The 25546-nt window shown below is 42.9% G+C and overlaps 2 protein-coding genes across 3 annotated transcripts in view; one reads left to right on the forward strand and one right to left on the reverse strand.

The window, feature by feature from the left end:
- The window catches only part of INSYN2A (inhibitory synaptic factor 2A), a 41771-nt gene extending 27302 nt beyond the window's left edge, over positions 1–14469 (forward strand). The window contains exons 3-4 of the mRNA XM_059476563.1: positions 1076–1147; positions 11609–14469. Coding sequence (XP_059332546.1) covers positions 1076–1147; positions 11609–11792 — 256 coding nt within the window. The 3' untranslated portion in view covers positions 11793–14469. The remainder of the gene's footprint in view (positions 1–1075; positions 1148–11608) is intronic.
- DOCK1 (dedicator of cytokinesis 1) overlaps positions 1–25546 on the reverse strand; it is a 278470-nt gene that overhangs the window by 169740 nt on the left and 83184 nt on the right. For both annotated transcript variants that reach the window (XM_059476562.1, XM_059476560.1), the window contains exons 26-27: positions 20238–20365; positions 18668–18763 (exon numbers count right to left, since the gene is read on the reverse strand). In XM_059476562.1, the coding sequence (XP_059332545.1) occupies positions 18668–18763; positions 20238–20365 (224 nt within the window). The remainder of the gene's footprint in view (positions 1–18667; positions 18764–20237; positions 20366–25546) is intronic.

The raw sequence follows: 25546 nt of genomic DNA on the forward strand, positions 1-25546 counted from the left end.
TGATATTACATAGGCTGGATATTTGGTCAGGTAAAAATTAGGCTCTTTTTTTTGCAAATTTTTATGTTGAATTTTTAATTTTTGCTCATTGTCAGGGCAGCAGAGGAGCTCTGTCCCTGCAAGGGCAGGGAAGGGCAGAGATGCCCCTGCTAAGCAAAGCAGCCCTGAATAACGGGAGGTCAATCAGCTGAACTGCCTGGGCTTGAGGCAGAACCTCATTCCCTGAAGGAATCCTGACCTGGACTTATTTTCAACATCTCCAAAGTTCCGTGGACAAATTATTTCCCACTTCTTCTAAAAACAACCTTGACAAAATGTTGCCAGCACTTGTTTGTATGTAACAAACTGAAATTAACTTCAAAAGAGTGTAAATTTGTGATTTTACAAAGAAAAATCTAAGTACCAATGTACAAATATTGAATTAACAATTTTCATTTTAAACTCATCTGCATGCCAGCACATTCATGTTCACAGGCAACTGTTCTATTTTAATGAAATATATTTATTTTAATGAAAATTCTGTGTCTTAAATAGTACCTGCATACCTTAAAAACCCCTTTTTAATTAACAGTGACCAAGGCAGAGACAAGCACAGGTAAATGAGAAGTCACTGCTGCAACAGACTTCAAACCAGACTGTGACAAAGCACAGCTGCGGGCTAAGGGAGCACAGGAAATGTCATTTCAAAGGCATTTTCTTCCTTTTAACACATAAACACCCCTACAACAAATTTTCAGACCTCACTGAGAGGCACAAAATTCCTAAACAGATCTTATGTTGCATTATTATAGTCTGTGTACTCCTCCTGATAGAATGGATTTTGTGTTTTGGTTTACTGCTTAATGCCCAAAGTTTGGGTAGAGTGAGTGGAGAAAATATCAATCCATCCCAAAAAAGTAATTTCTTAATTTAAATTGAATTTTTGGTGCTGTTCTCCTAGTGTCTGGATTTTTATATTCAATATTCAAGGTAAAAAATAATCCTGAAAATCTGATTATTATGAAAATGGTCATGGAAGGCCAAAACTTGTTAAATAAATAACTTTTTTACTGATGCCATGTTCTTTTCTTTGCAGGCTTTCCTATCGGACCGGCCAGGACACAGCCAATTGTGACACGTGCAGGAACAGTGCATGTATTATCTACAGGTGGGTAAAAATACCAATAATCCCATTTTTCCCTGGGAAAAAGCAAAGATTCAGTCCCTAATGCAGGCTCAGCAATTGGCCTCGATGTTCCAACCAACAAAACAGAAATTTAACTCCATTAAAGTCATTAAATTCAACATTTGTGGAAATTTAAATCACAAAGAGATGATTGTGGGCACAGAGCTGTGGGATGGGAGGTGTTACAAGGGGTGAGCTTTGTTTTTAAATTGCTGGAGGTATTTCTGATTTTCCGGCCAACAAGTCAACTTAATTTTACTTTTATACATTTCTGTACCTACTTCAGATTTATTTTTATGGCAATAACAACTGGACTTGGGAAGTCACTTGGAGAGAGGGTTTGTAAAGCAAAGAGAACCAGATACAGATCCCATCTACAGTTTCAGAGTAAAATCAGGGATGGATGGGATTTTGGGAAGGAATTGTTCCCTGTGGGATGGAATTCCCACGGGGCTGTGGCTGCCCCTGGATCCCTGGCAGTGCCCAAGGCCAGGCTGGAGCACCCTGGGATAGTGAAGTGTCCCTGCCCAGGAGATGGAATGAGATGAGCTCTAAAATCCCTCCCAACACAAACCATTTAATTTTCTGATTTTATAAACTGGCATTCCTACCCAGTTTGGGTTTTTTTGGCACATCCAGTGAAGGAATAACAGGCACTGGGCATGAGGTGAAGCCATCATGAGCTGACAATGTTTCACCCTGACAGCTTCATTGTCCTCCTGCTCTGGAGTCCCAAAAAATCCACCTGACTGTTTGCAGGGGAGGGGAAAACAAACTGCTCAGGGTTTCAGCAGATCAGGCAGTGCAGCACAAATGAAAATGCACAAATATACCAATTCCAGTGCAGACAAAACTCAAATGAAGGCACCAATGTAGGATTTCCCCCCTCACTCCTTAATTCTCTGCTCAGCCAGCTTTAGGCAGAACAGCTGGAGCTATTTATTTATGAATTCTCTCTTCACTGCACAGAAAAAAAGGAGAAAAGGATGGAAACCTCCAGCTCCACTTACAACCGACCACAACAGGGCTCTGTGCAGGAGCAGGAACCAATTAATGTCTTTGTTCCTCCTCTGCAGCCAAGTTCAGAAGCACAGAAACACCCAAAGCCTCCTGTGCCTCCCTTTTGCTGTGCAATTCCTGCCCCAGAGCAGCCTGGAGGTAACAGCACAGCACAACCCCAGCAGGGAATTCTCCTGGTTTCATTAACTAGGGAAAAACCCAATTAAGACATTTTTGCAAATCCTAATTTCTACTCAGTGGATTTTCAAGTTAAGGAAATTTCCAGCTTCCATTCTTGCCTTCAATGGGAATGAAATCCAGAAAAGCAAGTTGGGAGAGTTTTCCTGCTGAGAGAGGGCAGGTCCTGCTGCCATTCCCACCTGGAATCCTTTTGGGGAGGTCCTGCTGCCCATTCCCACCTGGATTCCTTTGGGAAGTCCTGCTGCCATTCCCACCTGGAATCCTTTTGGGCAGTCCTGCTGCCCATTCCCACCTGGATTCCTTTGGGAGGTCCTGCTGCCATTCCCACCTGGATTCCATTGGGAGCTCCTGCTGCCCATTCCCACCTGGAATGTTTTGGGCAGGTCCTGCTGCCATTCCCACCTTTAATCCCTTTGGGAGGTCCTGCTGCCATTCCCACCTGAGATCGCTCTGGGCAGGTCCTGCTGCCCATTCCCACCTGGAATGTTTTGGGCAGGTCCTGCTGCCATTCCCACCTGGATTCCTTTGGGAGGTCCTGCTGCCCATTCCCACCTGGAATCCCTTTGGGAAGTCCTGCTGCCCATTCCCACCTGGATTCCTTTGGGAGGTCCTGCTGCCATTCCCAGCTGGAATCCCTTTGGATATTTGCCTCAAGCCCTGTTTGCAGGGGATTTTTGAGCAAAAACCAGCTCAGCTTTGTGCCAGCTGAGGAGAATTCCTGCTGCAGGCAAGAAATCAGAGAGCAGAGGCACAGCAAAGCAGGGGAGGCAGGAGCAAAGGGGATTATGGAGACAGGATAAGCCAGAAGGGATAAAGCAGGAATTCACTGATAAAAGCAGCCCTGGGATATCCTACAGGAACTTCTGAACACCTCTGGGAAAAGGGCAGCAGCTCCTGAGTCAGGCTGGATTAAATCCAGATGCTCCTTTGCCAAGGGTTTGCATGGAAAACGCTGCAGGGAGTGACCTGAGCCCTCTTTAGGGCAAAACAGCTTTTAGGAACAGAAATTAAAACTGCTCAAGCTGCCAAAAATCCCTGAGTTGTTGGAAGGCACTGGACCTGTCACAGCAGGAGGTTCTTAGTATTGAGCTCTTTTTCCCAATTAACACAGGAGAGACTTAAATATCTACATAAATAAATAAATATATGATTAATTTATCCCATATAAATATATATATATATACTTCCATGTATATATGTATAATATATATTCTATATACATATATTCTATATACATATGTATAATATATATGTATAATATATATTCTATATATAATTAATTATACTCTATACAATTACATAATAATAATAGTAAATAATATGTTACTATAATAGTAAATAAATATGATATTATAATAATTATATATATATATTTATTTTATCCCATAAAGGCATTAATATATAAATAATGCCCTTCAGGGATAAATCAATATTTAAACAGAAATCCTTCACTTTGCTTTAACTGACTGTGTGGGTTTTTGGATTTTGATTCAATTTTTAACATTGTAACACTAAAAAAAAATATTTACAGCTGTTCCAAATCTTCATTTTCAAACAGCATCTCAAAGGAATTATTAAGTTACCCAAGTGCATCCTGTGGTGTCAGGCAGAGCACAGGTGAGGTAGAAATTCATGGAATTAAATTCTTCCCCCTCAAGATGAATTTCAGAGTATTGATATAAGGGAGCACAAAAAACCACAGACAATGGAGAAGGCAACAAAAAAACCCTGTTGTGCTTTAAAGAGTTTTTGCATCCAAAATATTAATACTGGCAGGAATAAATTCTAAGAAGAGCCTTTTGGGAATACAGTTATTTTGCATATTAAATTTAATTTTCTGTTACTATTAAAAATCTCTTTTATATTATTTTGTCTTTATATTGAGATGAATAAATATTTCTTAGTACTAAAAAAAGGAAAATCAGATTATTTTCTCATTTTCTAAAATAAATAGGACACTGCTGAAATATTAAAAGAGTATCAAAAAGACAAATTAGCAAAACCAGAAGCTGCTTTGAAAATCAGAAGGAAAAGAAAGACATTCCCATTTGGATATTTCATTTTCCTCAAAATTCTACTTATTTCTGCAATATGTTCAGGAACTTGGAACTCCAGAGCCAGGAATCACTCACTGCACCAGAGCAGCCACAGCCTTAAAACTGTCAGTAAAAAATATTCTTGGTAGCCACGTTCAGGTAGAATTTAAAACAGAAGCCAAAAATGTGATTAAATTAAAAAACCCCAACTACTTTATCATTTTATCCAGCAGTTTCAATAACCATGAGGTCACAGCACCCTTCCAAAATCATCTGCTACAAACACAACACAAATTTCTGTCTGATGTTGATGCCCCATGGGCATTTTTAAAGACAGAAAAGAAGTTTAACTGGGGGTATTGCCAGGACAAAGTCAATTTAGACACTGAAGAATTTAAATTAAATTTCTGTATATGGCAGTAAATACACAATTTTTACAGTGCAGTAAAATGTTGCTGCTAGGAAGGAATTGCATTAAAATGCAGAAAATATAGCAATTGTGAAAAACCCCAAACCCAGGTGGACTGAAAGCTCCCCAGCCTCTTTTATTCTGTAATTATCTTTTCCTGGGCCTGCCCTTCCTGCTCCTGTTTAATTTCCCATCCCACGTGAATGTTAATCCTTAAGAAGGAGAAAATGGGGTTCCTCAGAATATTTGGTGCATTATTCTCAGGATTTTAGCAGTAATTATTCTGGGAAGGAGGAATTTGTGGGATTCCTGCTGGACTTCCCTTCAGGCAGGAAGGTCAGGAATTTCCAACAGCTTTTACAAGGAAATTTCAGCTGCTGGAGGGAAACTTCTGGGAGCTGAAATCCCAATTTCTGACTTGGAAAGAAAACAAATCCACACTCCACTTCTGTGGGGAAAAAAAAATCATTCAAAGCTGTCTCAACCATTAATTTGGCTACTTTTTACTCCTTTATTGATTTATGCTGCTGTGCTTTTACTTTATATTAATTTAAGGTGGACTCTCACTACCCAGCAGAAAATATATTATTTAGAATCTATAAAATGCAATTCAGTGCAAGAGGTCAAACAGGTTAAAACATGGGGATAAAAGTTAATCAGGCAGCACAGAGCCCACATGGAAGAAATTCACTTTTAAAGGTTAGATACTTAAATATTAATTATTCAAATTAACAAATGTGGCAATAAAAAAGTGAGCATAAGGCATCAATCCCTAGGATAGCAACAGTGTAAGAAAATCAGGTGGTTCAATGCTGAGAATAGCAATTTTCATCACCTTTTTATTTCCTACCCACATTAATTAATTTACATTTTCTCATCTTATCTCTGGACTATAAGATGAAAAATGGATCTCAAAGGCTCCTGAATGCTGGCAGTGCTTTGGATCGCAGGCTGGGCTGATTTTTGGGCTGAAATTTAGCAGAGATTGCTGGGAAGTGCATTAAGCTCATTTTGATGTGATGAGTGCTTCTCTGGATCCTGTTTTTTCAGGATGTGAAGCACTAATGCTGTGTCACCCAATGAATGGCACCCACAGGGTGGAATTCTGTCATTCCTGCTCCACCTCCCATGGTCCAGCTGCTCTGAGAGCCTGGAGGATGTGAGGGGAAATTCAGGTGTCAGCTGAGGGGAAGGAAGGAAGGAAGGAAGGAAGGAAGGAAGGAAGGAAGGAAGGAAGGAAGGAAGGAAGGAAGGAAGGAAGGAAGGAAGGAAGGAAGGAAGGAAGGAAGGAAGGAAGGAAGGAAGGAAGGAAGGAAGGAAGGAAGGAAGGAAGGAAGGAAGGAAGGAAGGAAGGAAGGAAGGAAGGAAGTGGCGGAAGGAAGTGGCGGAAGGAAGGAAGGAAGTGGCGGAAGGAAGTGGCGGAAGGAAGGAAGTGGCGGAAGGAAGGAAGGAAGGAAGGAAGGAAGGAAGGAAGGAAGGAAGGAAGGAAGGAAGGAAGGAAGGAAGGAAGGAAGGAAGGAAGGAAGGAAGGAAGGAAGGAAGTGGCGGAAGGAAGGAAGGAAGGAAGTGGCGGAAGGAAGTGGCGGAAGGAAGGAAGGAAGTGGCGGAAGGAAGTGGCGGAAGGAAGTGGCGGAAGGAAGTGGCGGAAGGAAGTGGCGGAAGGAAGTGGCGGAAGGAAGTGGCGGAAGGAAGTGGCGGAAGGAAGTGGCGGAAGGAAGTGGCGGAAGGAAGTGGCGGAAGGAAGTGGCGGAAGGAAGTGGCGGAAGGAAGTGGCGGAAGGAAGTGGCGGAAGGAAGTGGCGGAAGGAAGTGGCGGAAGGAAGTGGCGGAAGGAAGTGGCGGAAGGAAGTGGCGGAAGGAAGTGGCGGAAGGAAGTGGCGGAAGGAAGTGGCGGAAGGAAGTGGCGGAAGGAAGTGGCGGAAGGAAGTGGCGGAAGGAAGTGGCGGAAGGAAGTGGCGGAAGGAAGTGGCGGAAGGAAGTGGCGGAAGGAAGTGGCGGAAGGAAGTGGCGGAAGGAAGTGGCGGAAGGAAGTGGCGGAAGGAAGTGGCGGAAGGAAGGAAGGAAGGAAGGAAGGAAGGAAGGAAGGAAGGAAGGAAGGAAGGAAGGAAGGAAGGAAGGAAGGAAGGAAGGAAGGAAGGAAGGAAGGAAGGATGGATGGATGGATGGATTTCCCTGGAGGCAGAAGGAGGAAAAAGCTGCTCAGAACCTGAGCAGGCTCCAGCCCTGGAGGTGTCAAGGGACAAGTGGAGGATGGACATGGAGCTGCTGGGATGAGCCCAGAGCAGCTCCAGGATGATCAGAGGATGGAGCAGCTCTGCTGTGGGGAAAAGTTGGGAGAATTGGGATTGTTCAGCCTGGATCAGAAACTTTGGGGTGACCTCAGGGTCCCTTCCAGTATCTCAAGGATACAGATAGAGAGACTACAAGAGTCTGAAGGGACAGGACCCAGGGAATGCTCCCAGTGCCAGAGGGCAGGGATGGGATTTTGGGATGGAATTGTTCCCTGTGAGGGTGGGAGGCCCTGGCACAGGTGCCCAGAGCAGCTGTGGCTGCCCCTGGATCCCTGGCAGTGCCCAAGGCCAGGCTGGACACTGGGGCATCCTGGGACAGTGGGAGGTGTCCCTGCCCAAGGCCTTGGAATGGGATGAGCTTTAAGGTCCCTTCCAACCCAAACCATTCTGTGATCCCATGATTCTCTGAAATGCCTCAGCAGCTCCATCCTGAACCCAGATTTCTCTGATTCAGCAATTCTCCAGTAACCAACAGATCATGAGCAGCTAAAACCTGAAAATGATCCATGACAACAACGTGTGACTGTGCTAGAAAATGAGAAAACCCACCCATATCTCAGAGCTTGTTGCTCCAAACCCTCCCACAGTCCATATGTTTAATCCCAATGGTTCTCACTCCTCAAATTCTGCTCTCAATCCCTCATAGCTCAACTAAATTAGAAAAGGTTCTCTGCTGCCTGCATGCAAATGTAAACTCATTAATATATACTGTCAAACACAGAAAGCCAAAAAGAGAAAATTCATCTCCCTGAAGGGGCTCCAGGAGAGCTGGAGAAAGACTTGGGACAAAGGATGGAGGGACAGGACACAAAGAACGGCACCCAGTGCCAGAGGGCAGGACTGGATGGGATACTGGGAAAAAATCCTTCCCTGTGAGGGTGGTGCCAAAATAAAATCATCCAAGGGCTGCTAGTTGATTTTATTTGGCCCAATTTTCCTGGGAAAGACAGCACTGATGTACAGGCAACTGCCCTAAAATGGGAAGTTTTGGTTGCAAACCTTGTAAGTCTATAGGGATTCTGGGGAGAAAACACAGAAATATTTATCACAAACAGAATTTTACTGCTTGTTGATAAAAACAGCCCCTCTGTTTGGAGGAAGAATTTGGGATAGCATTAAAGATGGAAAAACTCTGAATCAGTGCTCCAAATTTAACAATCTTTAACAACATGGAGGGAAGTGAAGCTTTAGGATGTCCTGACCAGGTGTCAGGCCAAGATTTGTGCTATTAAATAATATTTAAAATTCATCTCTTGTTTCTGTAGGGCTTGTTCAGAGTTGTCAGTCTATTGAAAAATATGATTCTATTATTAAAGAAAAAATGCTTCTGAAGCAAATAATTCCCATCTCCGTGTGTCATGCCAAGAGAACAGGGGAGTCCTGGATAATTAAATTAATGGAGTTATTATGGGCAGGCTTAAGGGACAAAATGCAAGTTTGAAAGTGAAAAGAGGCACATGGCAGGAGGATATTTCAGGAAAAGGTCATTTGGAGAGAGGACACCTGGAGATGCTGAGGGGACAGAAATAGCACTGAGCAAAACAGGATTGGCAGAGCTGTGACAGGTGACACAATCAAGCTCAGGAACACAGCTCAATAACAAAAATATCAGGAAGTCCTACAAATATGGAATATTTGCTGAATTTAATCCCTGGAAGTGGCCAAGGCAAGGCTGGACAGGGTTTGGAGCAACCTGGGGTAGTGGAAGGTTGGAACTGGATGATCCTGAAGGTCCTTTCCAACCCAAACCTTTCTGGGCATCTGCCATTGATCATGATTAGCAGTATTTCATATGATTGATACAAAATTAAAGAGTAAAAATAAAGTCAGCTGTAGATAACATAGATATGTACATTTTTTTTTAAACAGGTCTTTGTCTTATTTCTGCAGCAGAAAAATTAAAGCCTAAGTTTAAAATCAAATAATTTGCCTGACGGAGCAATCCCATTAAAACACTTCCAATGCTGGATAAATTGATGCTGATAGACCCCAATCAATTATTCTGCAAAATTTACAGTTCTAAATGCTGAAATAACACAAATATTTTCTCTTCAGCCTCTTTATACCCTTCAGAAGCAAAATATTTCCCTTAGATGTGAAGAGCCGAAAGCTGATCTGTGCTGCAGCAGCAATAACATGGGGCTTGTCAGATGCACCAGAACTAAGATGCTTTTTTTTTTTTCCTCTTGAGGTCTATCTTTAATAGAAATTGATTATATAAAAAATTACTCTCTTCAGCAAGGGGGTTTTATAACAATTTCTTTTTTTTACAGCAATTTTCAGCAGCTCTTAAGAGCCTCCCTGCAAGAATCATGTTTGAAAGGAGTAAAAATGAACTCTGGCAATGCCAGAGCTGAAAGGCCTTTTTATTTTTTCCCCAAAAATACTTGATACTGAGGAAAAAAAAAAAAACAAAACCAGATACAACACATGCTAAATGTTGCACTTTAAATGAGATTTTAGGGAGCTCTTAGAGAAGCATCTCCCACATTCCAAGATTTTCTCTGTCTCACTGACAGAATTCCTGTGCTGGGACATTCCCAATGAGCTGATATCCCCATCTCACCACTAAATTCATGCTGAACTTCTCTAACCAAGTGTTTTTTGCCAGCCACACAGCACACAGAACATGTCAGCAGTAAAGATAACACTGTTTTTCCCTTCACAAGGAGGGATATTAAGCAGTAGGCTTGGAATGTGACTCTGCACCAATACAGCTGCCTCCTGAAAATTCACCATTCTATACTTCCAGCATTGAGCTGAAATTTTTTAAAATTATCTTTGATTTGAAATGGCTAAATGGCTTTTTATTCATTATAAACACAGCAATGGGTAAAATACTCTATTTGAATTCTTACCTAATGTATTTCTTTTCTCTGCTATTGAAGTTCACCCAAATCACTGAAATGGCAAAACTTTTGCTAAAAATGGATTTACACTCAAACCAAACACCAAATTAGGCACAGTCAAATGTAAAAAGACCTCACACCTTTCCAGCACCCCTTTCTGGGGCTCCACCAGAGTTCTTCCAGTCAGAATCACCAGCTCTTAGAAACAAAACAAAGCACAAAATTCTCCTTACCCTTCTCTCAGCATCTCTGATTCCCAAGAGGAAAATAAACCCCACCTAAATCAGCAGATGGCATTTGATGACATTCTGTGCTCAGTTTACAAAGCCTGTGGCAGGTGAAGTCCACCCACACCTCCCCCTGGAAATCTTGGAGGTCTTTTCCAACCCTAATGATTCTGTTGGAGAATTCCCTGGAAATGGCTGCAGGTGTTCTGTGCCGTGTCCCTGCTCTCCTTAAATCAGACAGGGCTTAAACTTCAATTTACAGTAATCTCTTTATGGATGAGACCTGGGGAAGCACATCTCACTTCTCCGGTGGTTCACTCCAAACAAGCAATGGCAGAAATACCTCAGAAAACATATTTAGTCCTAATTAAAAGTGAGCTCAAGCTCAGGAATGATAACTCCATATTTAGGTAACAATAAAAGCAGCCAGTGCAAATCCCAAGACAGCTCAGCAGTGGAGGGGAAAAGGAAGAAAAAATTTAATCCAGGTGTCTAAATTCCCAAAATTTCACCCTTTTAAATTCATCCTCTGATATCCAGAGGCCCCACTGCAACAGGAATCCTTCAAAGGTCCTTCCAGCCCCAAATATTCTACACAAGACAGGAACAGCCTCAGTGCAGAGCATGGCTAGAGGCTGCTGCACAAACCCAACCAAAACCACCCAAAGTTCTGGGTAGTTGTGAGGGCCAAAATTCAGTTCCCCCCATTAGACAGGACTCTTGCTCCATTTTATGCTGTGGTTCCTTTGGTTTATAAAGTGGTCTCAAAATGCTCTGCAGCACAAAGCTCAAATAAGGGCTGGAATTTCATCTCAATTGTGGTTCTTAATTGCTCAAAGGATTTTGTAGCAACAGTGTCTGGAATTCAGGACAGGGATTTTACAGCTTCTGTCGGTTTTCTGAAGGCAAGGATGCACTATAAAGGAGAACTGCTTTTTAATTGATCTATTTGTTCCTCACATGTACATGAGTCTATAAATACAACAGGAACTTGATGAAATTAATCTTTCCCATGGTAAAAGTGGAAAGGGAGAGCTGAGGTAAAGAATTTCTGGGACAGCCTCCTTGCTTTTGGCCAAGCTCTCAGCTTTCCCCAAAGAACAAGGATGCAGGTGCCTGGCTGCCACCCTGACCTCCCAGAAGGGAAAACTGAGCCTGGACACCCTCAAAAGTCATTTCTCCACCAAAAAAACAGTTGGATTTCTCATGTTCAGTCACTTCTCAGCACCTCCACCATAATCCTCAAGACCCTCCTTAACCCTCCTGAACAATCCCATTCCTATTTTTCCCTGTAATATGTCCCTTTTTGAACTTCTCCTTTCCATTTTCATGCAAGAAGTATTTATTGACTTCCATAAATTAAGCACTTAGACATTGAGTTAATTTTTTCTATCATCATAATTAATGAGTGCTTTTCTCTTCCCATTTCTAGCGTGGAATTGGATTTTAAACAGCAAGAAGATAAACTACAGCCAGTTTTGAGAAAACTTCATCCTATTGAGGAAACTCAGGTTGCACCTTTGCCTTATTCTCAGGAGAGCTACTCCTCGACTCCCAAGCAAAAATCCAAAACTGAATCCAAAAAGCATGGAAGATGGAAACTCTGGTTCCTTTAACCCAAGTCCATGACGTGTGGAGTTCAAGGCCTTCTTTGACAAATATTTGGAGTTGTATCCATCGTCTCTGATGGGATTTGGTGGAAGGAGCAGCATCCTGGCCAGGGGCAGCGTCCAGTTCTCACCGCGCGTACCAAAAAGGCCTTTGTAGCGACGGACTCTGCCCAGCAGCACGGGCTTGGGAACCCCCTGCCCACTTCTACTCGCAGTTTGCCAATGTGGGATGTAAAACCTGAGTGGAAACTTGGACAAAGACGGGAAGTAAAACTGTTCCCCTCCCCTCCTCAGATCCGAAAGCGTGGCGTTCCGACCCGTTAAGCGTAGGCCGGCATCCTGCTCCCCCAGGAATGGTGGAGGCCTTTTGGGGGTCTGGGTTGTTGTCTCTGCACAGCAACGAGGGGGAAAATCAGCAGCAAGCCTTATGTTTGCAGTGGTGTTGAGTTTTACAGCTCCATGTTGATCGGGGAGTGCAGTTTTCAGCACAGAATTCCTGGACAAAGCACAATTTTTCCCGCGGCCTGCGGCCGCGCCGATCTCCAAGACGTGACTGTGGTGTATTCTCTGCCTTCATGCGATGTAGACTCCAACCAAGCTCTCACATTTCAACCTCATCTCTGGTTTAGCTGTGTCCTCACCACCAGAAGAACCACTCTGCTGCTCAGCCCCAGCAGGGGAGCGGCCAGAAACCTCCCAAAAATCAGGCCCAGCCTTTAAGCACCTCCAGCTCACAGGGTCCAGGCCATGGACAACCCCTCAGTGTCACCTTGGAAAGGTCTCAACCACACAGGAACAAAACCCAACCCCAAAACAGACCCATCCCAGGCCGGATTGTTGGCCTTTGCCATGGGTTAGTATTTTTTTCTAACAGTCTTTGGAAAAACCTCTCCACTGCTGCAGAAGGCACCAGGAGATGTCCAGGCTGCAGCACTGCTTGGAAGGAGCCAAAATTGGAAATGCTATTTATTTATTTATTAAGCTGCTCAGATGGGTTTCCCAGCTTATTATAATTTATATCTCAATCTATTAATTGTACTCAGTAATTGAAACACTTAGGAGAGAGATGTGAATCAGATTTTTCCTAATTTGATTTGGGTTTTTTTGAAACGGCACTAAAAATTTTGCTCTGACTTATAAACTGCAACTCTTCCTTTAAGTATTTGCTACTGCCATTAAACTTGCATCTAAAATGACCACTGGTGGAAAAATTCCTCATGCTAGAAGTGGCCAGGGAGTGGGAATCATGTCTTTTGTTTTGGTTTGGGATTTTTCCTTAAGGATTTCAGATAAATTGAGTGTCGTGTGACAAACTGGGTTTGAAATTGCTTCCCCTGTAGCAGCAGGAAGGTACAAATTCTTCAGCCTTTAGGTGAAAGGACTGTGATCATTAATTTGCACAGACTAAAAATTTGGGGAAGTGTTTTTCACTGTTTCTCCTCTTAGCTCAGCATCCAATTTACTCCTGAGAGGAAACTGGAGGAAAATAACCTAATTTTTTTCCCTTCAAAGAGCAAGAAAAGCAAATTAAAATGGGAAAGGAAATGCAGAAGATGCCTCTGGCCAGCTCAATATTTGCAGTAAACCTTCAAGAGGGCTATGAGTTCTTGCACAGAAGCAAATCCTGAAATCCTCTGGTGGGAGTTGAAGGATTAGGAAGGTGATCCTGTACACAAGGAAGTGCCATTGTTTCATGTGGAAAAAACCCCATATTTCATGTATTTTATATTGTTTTTAACTAAAATATAGAACTGTTTACAAGACCGCCCACACAACATGGCTAAGAAACCCAAATATTTCCAAATTAAAAAATACTTTTTTTTTAAAGCAGAAAGGAATCTCAAAAATGGGCAGAAAAAGAAAAATACAGCAGTATTCATTATTAAAAAAAACATTAATACCTAATGCACGCCTCCATGCTAACAGGCCTAGTGTTTGGGGCTTTTTAAGGAAATTAAACCAAGCATCTCTCCATGGCAATCAATTCCCAAATCCTCAGTGCCACCCCTCAGTAGCTTTGTGTGTGCAGGGACCCTGAGTGATCCAGAGCTCCTGGAATCAGGGGAAAAGAGGGAGGAAACTCCAGCTGGAGAAACAAAGAGCTCAAAGGGAAAGTTCTCACGGCGTGTTCTGTACATGTCCAGGCTATTTTCTTAAGAAGTTGCAAATTTTTAATTTTTTACATTTTTTTAAACCTGGGGAAAGCTGACATTACCATAGAGTCTTGCTTCCAACTGACATCTCGTGTTCTCTGGTACCCTCGGATGTACTTTGTAATAAAATGTTTTTGCAAGTGTGTAAAATGTATCATAATTGTATTGCCTTTAGAATCACTCAGGCTCAGGTTAGATAGACACCAAGAGAAAAAAAACAAACCTAATTCTTTAGAGCTTTTAGTTCAATGTGACAGAGCTATTTTCACCTTCATGTAGAAGATCTTGGAGGTTCTAATGAGGAAAATGCATTTTTATTTTCAGTGTGGCTTTGCTGGATTCACTGGCAGTCCCCTGCACTTCATACACTGATTTTCTAGCTGCACTTCTCCCATCTCCTGCTTCAAAATACTTTTTAGCCAATAAATACTGCAGTGATTTTATATCCCTTGCTCTTTGCTGAGTCCTTATAATTTCCACACAGCAACAGCTGCATTCTTAGCTTTAGAACTAGGAGGAAAACACTATTCCTGTGAGTAGCACTTGGTTTCTTAAAGATGAAAAACAAAAATAACTGTAAAAAAACTTTTAAAAAACCAGGATAAAGTGAAAAAAAACCTGATTAAAACTGGAAAATCCTACCATGGGTACAAAGTGTTTGCTTTTTCTTGCCTAAAATGCAAAACCACTGTCCATGCCTTTGATTTCACTCAATGTTTTAAAGCTTAAATCACTTATTCCAGTCAAATAGAGTAAATTTTCATGAACTTCCCAACCAAGTCAGCTGTTAGATTACACCAGGACCTGTGTATTACCACACATTATATATTGCTGCTGGAATTGAACCAGATTGCCACTAAAAATCCAACTGCACCAACACCATTTTGTCTGGGAGAACGAAAGGGACCTGCATGAAGATTTTTAATATTCCATAAAAGCCATCTGTGGTTCATTAAAATAACTGGAGTGCTACAAATGTGTCCATTTGTTTAGGTGAGTGCAGCTCCTTGCCATAAATGTTGGTAGAGAATGCAACAGGGATGGTCTGACAACACAAAAAAAGTTCAGTATTAGTGATGGAATAAAATCATGGCCACCATCAGTTTCAGTGAAATTACCTTGCAATATGTAATTTCAAATGATTTTGAAAGAGAAGAAAACGTGGGACTCAATAAAGCAAAGTATTTTTACATGGAAGAAGTCTGGTGAAGCAAATGAGGTCTTCTCCCAATTTTGGAACAGGAAGATAATTCACACCCCGATTCAACTCCTGAATAACAACCTGCAGCCCCAGAAGCCTCCTGTGACCATCAATAACTGATTTCAGGCTTGCACCTGTATTTTACATGCTTCTGGAGAGGCCTGCAGCCTGGAAGTGCTGAGAGATGGACAGTGCACCATGGAGAATGATTGACTGATTGATTGATTGATTATCCAGAGCTCCCCCATCAGTGCCACTCTGCTCTACACTCTCCTTGTGTCAGGTGTCACCTGCACCCCACAGAGATTCTCCTCTCAATCTCCTTCCAGAAACCTCAGACAGAGCTCACAAATTCCCTTTTTCTCCTTCTGATGGCTCCTGCATCATTTCTGTTCTGGTTTCATCTCATCCCCATCCCAGAGCACAGAGGGGAAAGCAGCAAAGTGGAGAAGGTTCCACTCATCAGTAACACCACAAATCCTGTCCAGTGCTCCCCCCTCACACACCCCAATACCCAAAATAACCCATTTTCCCTGCTCACAGCACTGACTTTGTTCCCCATACACCTTTAGATGCCTTCTACTCTCCTTATGGACACACTTTGGAAGTTACCACCACAGGAACATGGAATGGTTTGGGTTGGAAGTGACCTTAGACACCATCTCATTCCAACCCAATCTTACTATAAGCCAGGAGATTTCCCTTCAGAAATTACAGAGCTTGGTTTCCTTTGGGAATGAGGCCCATCCCAAGCTGCTGACAGGAGGAGAAGGAGCAGCCATGGTCCATTCTGGAGCTGCCTCTGAGGCTGCTCTGTCCTGATTTACTGGAGCAGGCCAAGATGCTGCCTCACATGGAACCCAACGCTGTCCAAAAGCCACCAGGAAAGGAAAGAGAAGATTTAAAGCCACTCTTCCAAAGGCTCAAGGAAGTTTGCTCTATTTACTTTTTCTTCAAGCAATGTTTTCTTCAGTAAGAAAGGTTTTGTGGTTTTTTCCAGGTGATTTCTCCCTGGGCCAGGAGCAGCAGCAGCTCAAGGCAGGAGCAAACTTAACCTAAACCAGGCAGTTTGGAGCAGCTCAGCACCCTCAGGCTGCATCCTGTACTAATAATACAATCATCATATAAAATAAATATTAATAATATTAGAATCTTCTGCTCAGAAAATGGATCAAGTAAAAACCACCAGTGAGACTTGCAGAGGGAAAAACAGACCAATGAGGATTACAAATGCTTTTGCTAACACAATTATTGTCAAACCAGATTTTAAACTTATCATTTATACTTCATTTTACTTAATAGCTGGTTCTTCTCCTTGCAACTGGTCTCTTATTTCAAGGTAATTCTCTTTTGAAGTGATAGGACAAAACTTGCCTTTGATTTTATCGAGGAACTCACATTTAAGGAGGAAAAAAGCCAAAGGGGACTATTGGAGAACCCTTCCAGTTCAATGCTGCAGAAAAGGCTCATCCTGTAATTAAAACTTCTCACTTGAGCACTTAAATCCTTGACATTCCTCCACTGCTCATAAACTGCATTATGCAACATCAGGTTTTGGATAGAGATGGTGTCACTGAGTGTTTTTCCAGGGAGAAAACATGCCAGCTTTAGGACACCAGCACATTTATATTTATAAAATAAAAAATTGGTTATGTCCTGTATTTTACTTCTTTTAAAGAAATTATCATTACTTTAACTCTGTCAGATATTTTAAACTCCTTCCTTCCAGTCATCCTGTATGGTTAATTCTCTACTACAGGTAAAACTAAAAAAGGAAAGCCACTGCATCATTTCAACCCAAATCTGATGTAAGAGAGGTCAAGCTGTGCTTCCAAATTATTATTATTAATAATAATAATTTTACTGCTCCTACTTTGCTGACACCACAAAAATGAGTTGTGGCTGGTTATTTAACAGGGGAATCTCCTCAGCAAGGGCTGCATTGTAAGGTAGGAGTAAGTACTCATTAAAAACACCCTGAAATCTCAGTGTTCATTAGCTGATCATGGAGGCTGTGCTGAGGAACTGCAGGCAGTGCTCAGGAGCACAATGCAGATCTTTAATATCACTGCTCTGAGTTCAAACACACACACAGCTTTTCAAATCTCCTCTGCTAACTGCAAAAGGCATAATTAACGTTTTTAAATATCACCTGCACCACCTTCATCAAAACAATAATTAACTCTCATTCAGCCTGAATCTGAGGAAGTTAAAATAACACCCAAGTCTGACTTCCTTGCACTGCTCATCCCAGCACTGGAATATTCTGTAGGAATGTTCAGCCTGGAACCATTTCCCCACAGAGGTTGTGGATTCCCATCCCTGAAGTGTCCAAAGCCAGGCTGGACAGGGCTTGGAGCAGCCTGGGATAGTGGAATTGTCCCTGTCCCTGGAATAAAATGAGCTTTAAGGTCCTTCCAACCCAAACCATCCTGGGATTCTGTGACTTCTTGCTCCAGCAATGGATCTGGAGATCCCTTATCCCTTCCTTACAGCAAAACCCCAAGTGATATAAGTAGGAGACCAAAACTGTCTTTGGATGATGCACCAAAGACAAAATGAAATTGAAGCAGGTTTATCAACATGAGCACCCCCAAATGCCAAGGAAGAAGTGCTGAAGACACAGAGCCCTGTGTCAAAAATCACTGTGTGTAAAAGTCAAATATCACTCTGTGCCATCACAGGGAGAATTTCAACTGGGAAGGAAAGAGGAGATCAAAAAACCAAATTGCTGACAGACTCATCTATCTGACTACCAATTAACCCCATGGTAAGAAATCAGTGCATTGAGCCAGACTGACCCAAATTGATGCAGAACTGAGGGACAAGTGCTCAGACACAGCACAGACCTGGCTCACTTCAACCACTTCCCTGGAGAGATCAGCTGCCAGCTGCAGCCAGCTAAAAGAATACAGAGAAAGGCAAACACACAGAGAGGCTCCCAAAAACACCCAGAGAGACCCCCAAAACCACACTCAGATCTATCCCCATCTCAGATATCAACAAGCCTCACTATTTTTTTCATTATTTAGTCCAATATTCATTAATTAACAGTGGAAAAATTCAAGTGTAAGGCTTTAAAAACACAGTGTTAAGTCAATAGGGTTGCTTGCATCAGTCCTTCCTCCAAACATAATTTTAGGCTCTGCTCTTCAGTCATTTGAACACTCACCTTGGTTATCTCAATTTAAATCAAAAAGACAAGTAAATGCTTGTAAAGCAGTAACAACAGCCAAGTCTCATTTCCACACTTCTCAGCTGGCTAATTACCAATACTACATCATTGTGGTGCACACAGATATCAATCCTGGCTAATCACCTGCTCAGAGAGATTTTTCAAGCTTTTTTTTTTTTTTCTTTTTTTTGCTCTTCCCCTGTGCCAAGCACAGCAAAATTACCAGGCAGTGCTTTGCAGCTTCCTGAGCAAGCAGAGAGAGGAGGTTTTGATTGCTTTGGGTCACCTGGGATTGCAATCCTATTACAGGCAGGTTCAGGGAGATGTGACAGAGGTGTTTGAGTTTACTCACAATGAGCTCTGAGTCCCGGCCCATGGAAATCACAGTTCTGTTCACTGTCCTCAGCAGGTTCTCCATGATGATCTGCACATGGCGCTGTGTGGGGCCCTGAGGACAAGGAATAAATCACTGATAGCCTCAAACAACAGACAGCAGCACAACTGAACCATTTTTGCTGCCTTTCACCCCACCTGTCTGCTGGAAATTCAGTAAAACATCACTTGCTGGTGATCACAAGGAGGGAAGGGCTTTGACAAAGTGTTATTTTGGTAATACGTGTTTCTGATAAATTAAAATGTGCTGTTACAATGCCAATGGAAATGAAGCTTATTACCCATTAATTTTCTTCCCCCAAGTCATTCTTCCAGCATCAAACCCCTACAGGCACTACCAGACCCAGGGTGGGGGGGCTGTTCTGCAACAGCTCAATTAAAAGGAAGAGAAAAGCAAAGCCAAACTTTCATTAAGGAACTGCCAATTTCAGTCAATATTAGAAGCAACCTACCACTACTTTTGAAAGAGTTCAAATGAAATATTTATTCCATGAAGCTTTTAAGGACAAATCCAGAAATCTCACATGGAGTGATGGACAATAAAGAAAGCCAAAAACACCACAAGGTGAAAGAAACAGATGAGCTTTGCTCCCATCTTTTACTTTCTGGATGAAAAATAGATTTGCATATTTGAAGGACAATCCACCACCAGCACAAAGTCACCCAGGAGCTGGTCCTGCTGCCAGGATCAGCCTGGGAGAGGGTGGAGCTGCAGGTGAGCCCCCACCATGGAGAGAAAAGCAGCCAACAAAGAGAGACAGGAGCAGCCAAGCTGCCAGAAACAAATTCCTCCTGTAAAACAACCCCTTCTCTGAAGCAGCCACACAGAGCTACTCCCAAAAACAAACAAAAACAGAGGAAAACCTAAAAAAACCCCAATTAAATAAGATGCCAGAGAGGATGTGAGTAGCTGACCCCTGAGGTCCTTTCCAGCTGAATTAGTGTATGATTCTACACAGCACTGAAGGTTCAGGCAGCAGCAGCAGCACAAATTTCAGGAAAGCATCAAATCACTGCAGCTCTCTGGCAAAGCACCAATATTTGTATGTTTGTTGAGGTCAAGTGAAAGCAAAAATGAGACTATTATGCAAAATAAAGGGATATTACACATGCTGCACGTCTGGGAACCGTGTCAGCAACAACACAGCTCAAATGCACACTTCCAAAAATGTCCATGGGAGAAAAGAAAAAGCACCAAAACACAACATTTTCCACCTGGAAAAGGCCAGGCACAGTAAATGAGGAAGGTTTAACTCCTAAGGACATATATTTCTTCACTATCTAACCAGAAAAGCTGCATTGGATGTGCCTCAGAAACAACAAGTGCTGTGCTGGATGTGACATGTGAGATGCCACAAACACATCCTCATCCTCATCACTGGAGAACTGAGAGTTAGAAAAGGCTGGTTAGGAGGAGGCTATAAAAAAGAAAAATAAAACCCTAAAGCTTCACAAGTTACCTGCTTAATTCACTTTACTAAAACAATTTCTGTGAAGTGTTACTCATCACAGAGGCAGCCCACACTCACCACGTCTTTCTTGTAGAGCACTTCCAGGATGTTACTCAGCAACTGGCAGCAAGCCTCCAAATCTTCTTGTCTCTCCAAGTGATACTTGAGCTGGTCTGTCATTGTTGGCAGCAAGATTTCCCTGCAGTCTGCACACAAAACACGAGGTTACAAACACAGCTTTCAGGGCCTCCAGGCTGATGTGCTTCAGTGCTTACATGAGACACAAAAAAATCGGGAAAAATAAATTATCTTCCAGCTTTTCAACCAAAGCCTCACCTCACCTTAAAAACTTCTGCCTCTGAACTGCTCCAACCTTTGACCACTTGCTGCAATTAAAAAAATAAAAATTCCCCTTCCTTGCTTAATACTCAGACTGTTCCTACATGGAGGGAATGACCAAGTCAAAATTAATTACTAATTATCCATATAAATGTCAGCCCAGTGAACAGCCTGGTTCTGTAGATCTGCCCCAGAGATGCTCTGGCATCACAGCCTTGTGCCTCTGCATTTGGGAAACTTCAGGATGTGTTGCTCCCTGGATTTTGGACTAGGAAAGGAAACAGCAGATGAAGCAAAACCCCACAGGGCAGAGGGGCAATGTGAACTGTCCCCAAATGCAGGGGAGGGCAGGAACCCCAAAGCCCAGCTGCTGAGCACTCCAGGAAAGCACAGAACATGTCTTTGCAGAGCCTGTGAGGTGAATCAGTCTTTAATAACTTAAAAGGGCCCTAATTAGAGGGCTGAAATGTTCCAGAGCCCTGCTGAGCCCCACTGGCAGGAAGGGGGCAAAGATCAGTTTAATATCTGAGTCACTCTGAGTCCCACTGCAGGGCTGGAGCTGCTCTGGTCAATGGGGGAGGCAGCCAAGCTGCATTTCTGAGAAAGGGAAAAGTGATTATCTGTCCCAGGGCTTGTCTGCAATGACACAACCGGCACAGAACACTCTGTTCCCTTGGGTGGGGCTGACAGAGCTCCTCAGCTCCCACCTGGGGCTGCTGAGAACATGGGGGGAAGCAAAAAGGGAACTCCACAAAATCATCCCAAGGGTGAGCAGGAGCAGGTGAGGGAGCTGGGGGGGCTCACTCAGGAGAAAAGGAGGCTCAGGGGATCTTGTGGCTCTGCACAGCTCCTGCCAGGAGGGGATGCTGAGTGAAGGACACAGGGAATGGCTCCCAGTGCCAGGGGGCAGGGATGGATGGGATATTGGGCAGGGATTGCTCCCTGTGAGGGTGTAAGGCCCTGGCACAGGGTGCCCAGAGCAGAGCAGTGCCCAAGGCCAGGCTGGAGCACCTGGGACACTGCAAGGTGTCCTTGCCAGTGGAATGGGATGACTTTAAGATCCCTTCCAAACCATTCCATGGCTCTGTGATGTTCCAACCAACCCAGTGCTGTGGTGACATCCCTCAAATAAAGATGAGATTTTCAGTGCATCTTTGCTAGGAACTGCTTTGAAGAGCACTGAGCTTCTGCACTCTGCATTGATTACCTGGGAGCTCAGAGGAGGAAAGGTGAACCCTCATCACCCTGCCTGCCACAAACACCCCCAGCCCTGATTAATGGGAACCTTCATGGTCCAGAACATCAGACCCTGCTCCCAAGCTGCACAGTGATCACAGACAATGGTGATTCCACATCTGTTCTAGAGCACAGTCCAGCCCGTGGTGATTTAATAAGAGAGAATCAAATACTCATCTGTAGCAGGAATTACCAATTAGCAGCACCCAAGGAAAGCCTTCAATGAACACAGGTGAATACACACCATAAATTTGTGTCAATAAAAACATTTCATTTCCTGGGACACTGATAAATCCATTTATTTTGTGGTTCATTTAGTTCATGTGGCCAAAAAAATTTAACCTGTGCTCAGTAACTTTGTTTCCACCCCACAGCCTGTGAGCTGAGTCATAACTGAACCATAAGAACTCTTATAAATGCTGGATGTTGTCTACTAAAATTCAACAGGCTCCAATTCCTCATGGAAAAATCCCTGGGTTTTCTCTTTGGAACTCCAGCAGCTCCACAGCTCACTTGGCAATCAGCTGGAAGTCACTTGGAAAACAAAGCAACAGCAAATCCAAACAGCTCCATAGGACAAAACAAATCAGACAAATCACTGTTTACATAAACCAAAACCTTGATGCTTGCAAGGACAGGACACTTCATTTAATTCCCAACCATGAGCACTGAAAATATCCACTAAATTATTATTAAACTGCTCCTCACTCAGGGAAAAATTATATTTATACCTTTTTGTTTAATATTTAAGTAGTGGAGTGAAAATTATATAATTATTTACATTATATATATAATTATATTATTATGTTTTTATATGTAGGTAGGGATAAATGCTATTTATATATTCATTTCTTCTGGAAAAGTATATATATTCATTTACAATTCAATACATTCAAAGTATTTATATATTCATTTACTTCTACTTTACTATATGGAAATATTACTTATTTATATAATTACCACATGTTCCTATTTGTATTCATAAATATGAATAAACTTTAAAACTACATTATAAACTACTATATTACTACCAAACCATTACTATTTTAACTATTATATTACATCTTTTTTTTTTTAAGATACACAAACCCCACCACCAGTCTCCATTCTGATCCAAGGTCCCAAACTCTCCAGATTCCCCAGTGAATCATCCACCACTCAACAACATCACTAAAATGCTTCAGCAAACTGATTCACACCCTCCCCTCTCAGCCCCAAATCCTTCAAGCTTCACAAATTCATGTATTTTAAATTTTAATTCCTCTGGAGACACAAATAAACCTTCTGGACCTCTCCAAGCACAGAATTAGAACCTTTTTTCTCCACCAGAAACAGGCTGATGAAGTTTTCTGTGCATTTGCCAGCCTTCCCTAAGTCCACAATCCTGCAGTGCATATTGCTTTTAGAAAAGAAAATGTCATTTTTGCAACAGGATCCAGGATTAGGTGACAGCTTATATGGAAGTATTCCCTATCAGTTTAGAATTCCTCAATCAGTGAGAAGCAGGAAGGGCAGCCAAGAACATTTTAGTAATGAACTCCAACCCCCAGAGAGAGGGACAGGAAAATCTGAATTTTAAAAAGGCTGTGGATAGAGGTTTGCTTTATTTTCAAGGGAATTTGAATGTTTATGAAACTTCAGAGAATGATCACGATGAAGAATTGCAGTGAGAAGATGAGAGGGATGGAGCCCCTCTCCGCTTTGATAAAAGCCTGGATGTGGCACTGGGTGCCAGGGTTTAGTTGAGGGGTTGGGGCTTGGCTGGACTCAATGATCATGAAGGTCTCTCCCAACCTGGTTATTCTGGGAATTCCTGTGAGGAAAGGCTGGGAAATCTGGGGCTGCTCCAGGGAGAGCTCAGAGTCCTGCCAGGGCCTGAAGGGGCTCCAGGAGAGCTGCAGAGGGACTGGGGACAGGGATGGAGGGACAGGACACAGGGAATGGCTCCCAGTGCCAGAGGGCAGGGCTGGATGGGAGATTGGGAATTGGGAATTCCCAGAGCAGCTGTGGCTGCCCCTGGATCCCTGGCAGTGCCCAAGGCCAGGCTGGAGCACCTGGGACAGCAGGAGGTGTCCCTCCATGGCCATGGCACTGGATGGGATTTAAGGTCCCTCCCAACCCAACGCAGTCTGGATTCTGTGACACCAATGCCAAGAGCAGCCTTTACTTTGTTTACTGAATAAAAACCCCCAGACATCCTTGGGAACCCCAGAGTGGTTTGGGTCAGTGCAGGTGCATCCCAGCCCCACCAAGGCTGCTGGATTTAGGACATTCCTAACAAGCAGTGACAGGAAAACCCAGCTGAGGAGCCTCCTGATAAGATCTCAGAGCCATTAAGCAGCAGAGATCTGTCAGCAAACCTGCCCTGGGCTCTGATTAATCACCCTCCCATTAACACAGATCCATTTAAATTTCTCAGCAGCTCAATAATGTTGGACTGCACCATTCCCTGCACCCTGAAGGGCTAAGCTTGGGAGTCAGGTTTAAAAAACAAACCAGCCACACACAATTCCCACCTCTCCCTCTGAAAATGGAACTGCTTCAATGAGGGAGGGCAAACATTAATACCGAAATGCACCACAGGAGTGTGTCTTACACTCTGGTTCTTGTTTTAGCTGAGTTATCTCCATTTCTTCCTCCCAAGGAGAGGAAAGGATGATCCCTGATGTTACTGACTTCTGCCCCAAAGTCCTGGCAACTTGAGAGCAGCCAGGAGAAAGGAAAATTATTATACAGAGAGCTGAGAATGAATGAAGCAAATAAGTAACACTGATCAGAGCACAGCTCTAGCCAGGAAACATTAAATTATTCTTGAGGACACCATTTTACCCAGGCCTCAACACCAGCAACTCCACTTGCATTCCTCCTTTCACTTCTTGAAAATCCAGCACTTCAGGGCTGAATAATTTCAAATCATTTCAGAAGTGAAGATAAAGTCTGGACTTGCTGTTTGTACCAAATTTCCACACATGGTGACACAGGTGGTGAACTGTTTTTCAGAGATTTTAAGAGTGGTATAAAACCACCACAATGCCAATCCACCAAGATTTTTTAAACTGGAACCAGCAAAATTTGTTTTATCAGCACTCAACAGTCTCAGCTTTTGTGATCTGAGAGCAGAATCCTCCCACTGAAGCAGTGCCTATTTGCTCCCTCATTACCTTCCCTGACAGCACACAAACACTTTGTTTGGGTCAGTTTAACCTGCAGCCAGCCTGAAAAAGAATCAAGTGCTTCACCTCAAAGGAGGAAATCTGTAGGACAAGTGCCTGAGCTTATCTTTCACTGGCCCATTAATGGGAAAGCAGAAAATAACAAGGCATGGATGAACAGCACCCTCTGAAAGGTTTCTGCTTCCCTTCAGCCAGGGAACAGCTCCAGGGCACACGGGACATCCCAAAGCTCCATTTCCCCCACACAACTTCACTGAGCACAAAAGCTGAATTGATGATTTTTGATAAACCCCAACACAAAGTTACAACAGAGCCCAAAAACCTGGGTGCTTTGTGTCCTTTGAAAATAACAAATCCCAAGGTGTTTTTTGTAATTTTGCACTTTCCTAACTGAGACTGCAGGTAACAAATGGTAAAGAAGTGATTTTCCTCATGCCCAAGGCCAGGCTGGATGGGACTGGAGCTGCCTGGGATAGTGGAAAGTGACTGTGAGAACTGGAAAAGCAGAAACTCCCAGAGACACTGAAGGGTTTGATCTGCAGCCTTGGATTGATGTAAAAATATAACACAGATATTAAGCAGAAAAATCATAAACTTATGCTTCTACAGTTGTAAGTAAGAATCTGCCTGAAGTGAGTG

The sequence above is a fragment of the Ammospiza nelsoni genome, chromosome 8, assembly GCF_027579445.1.
Source record: "Ammospiza nelsoni isolate bAmmNel1 chromosome 8, bAmmNel1.pri, whole genome shotgun sequence".
Lineage (NCBI taxonomy): Eukaryota > Metazoa > Chordata > Aves > Passeriformes > Passerellidae > Ammospiza > Ammospiza nelsoni.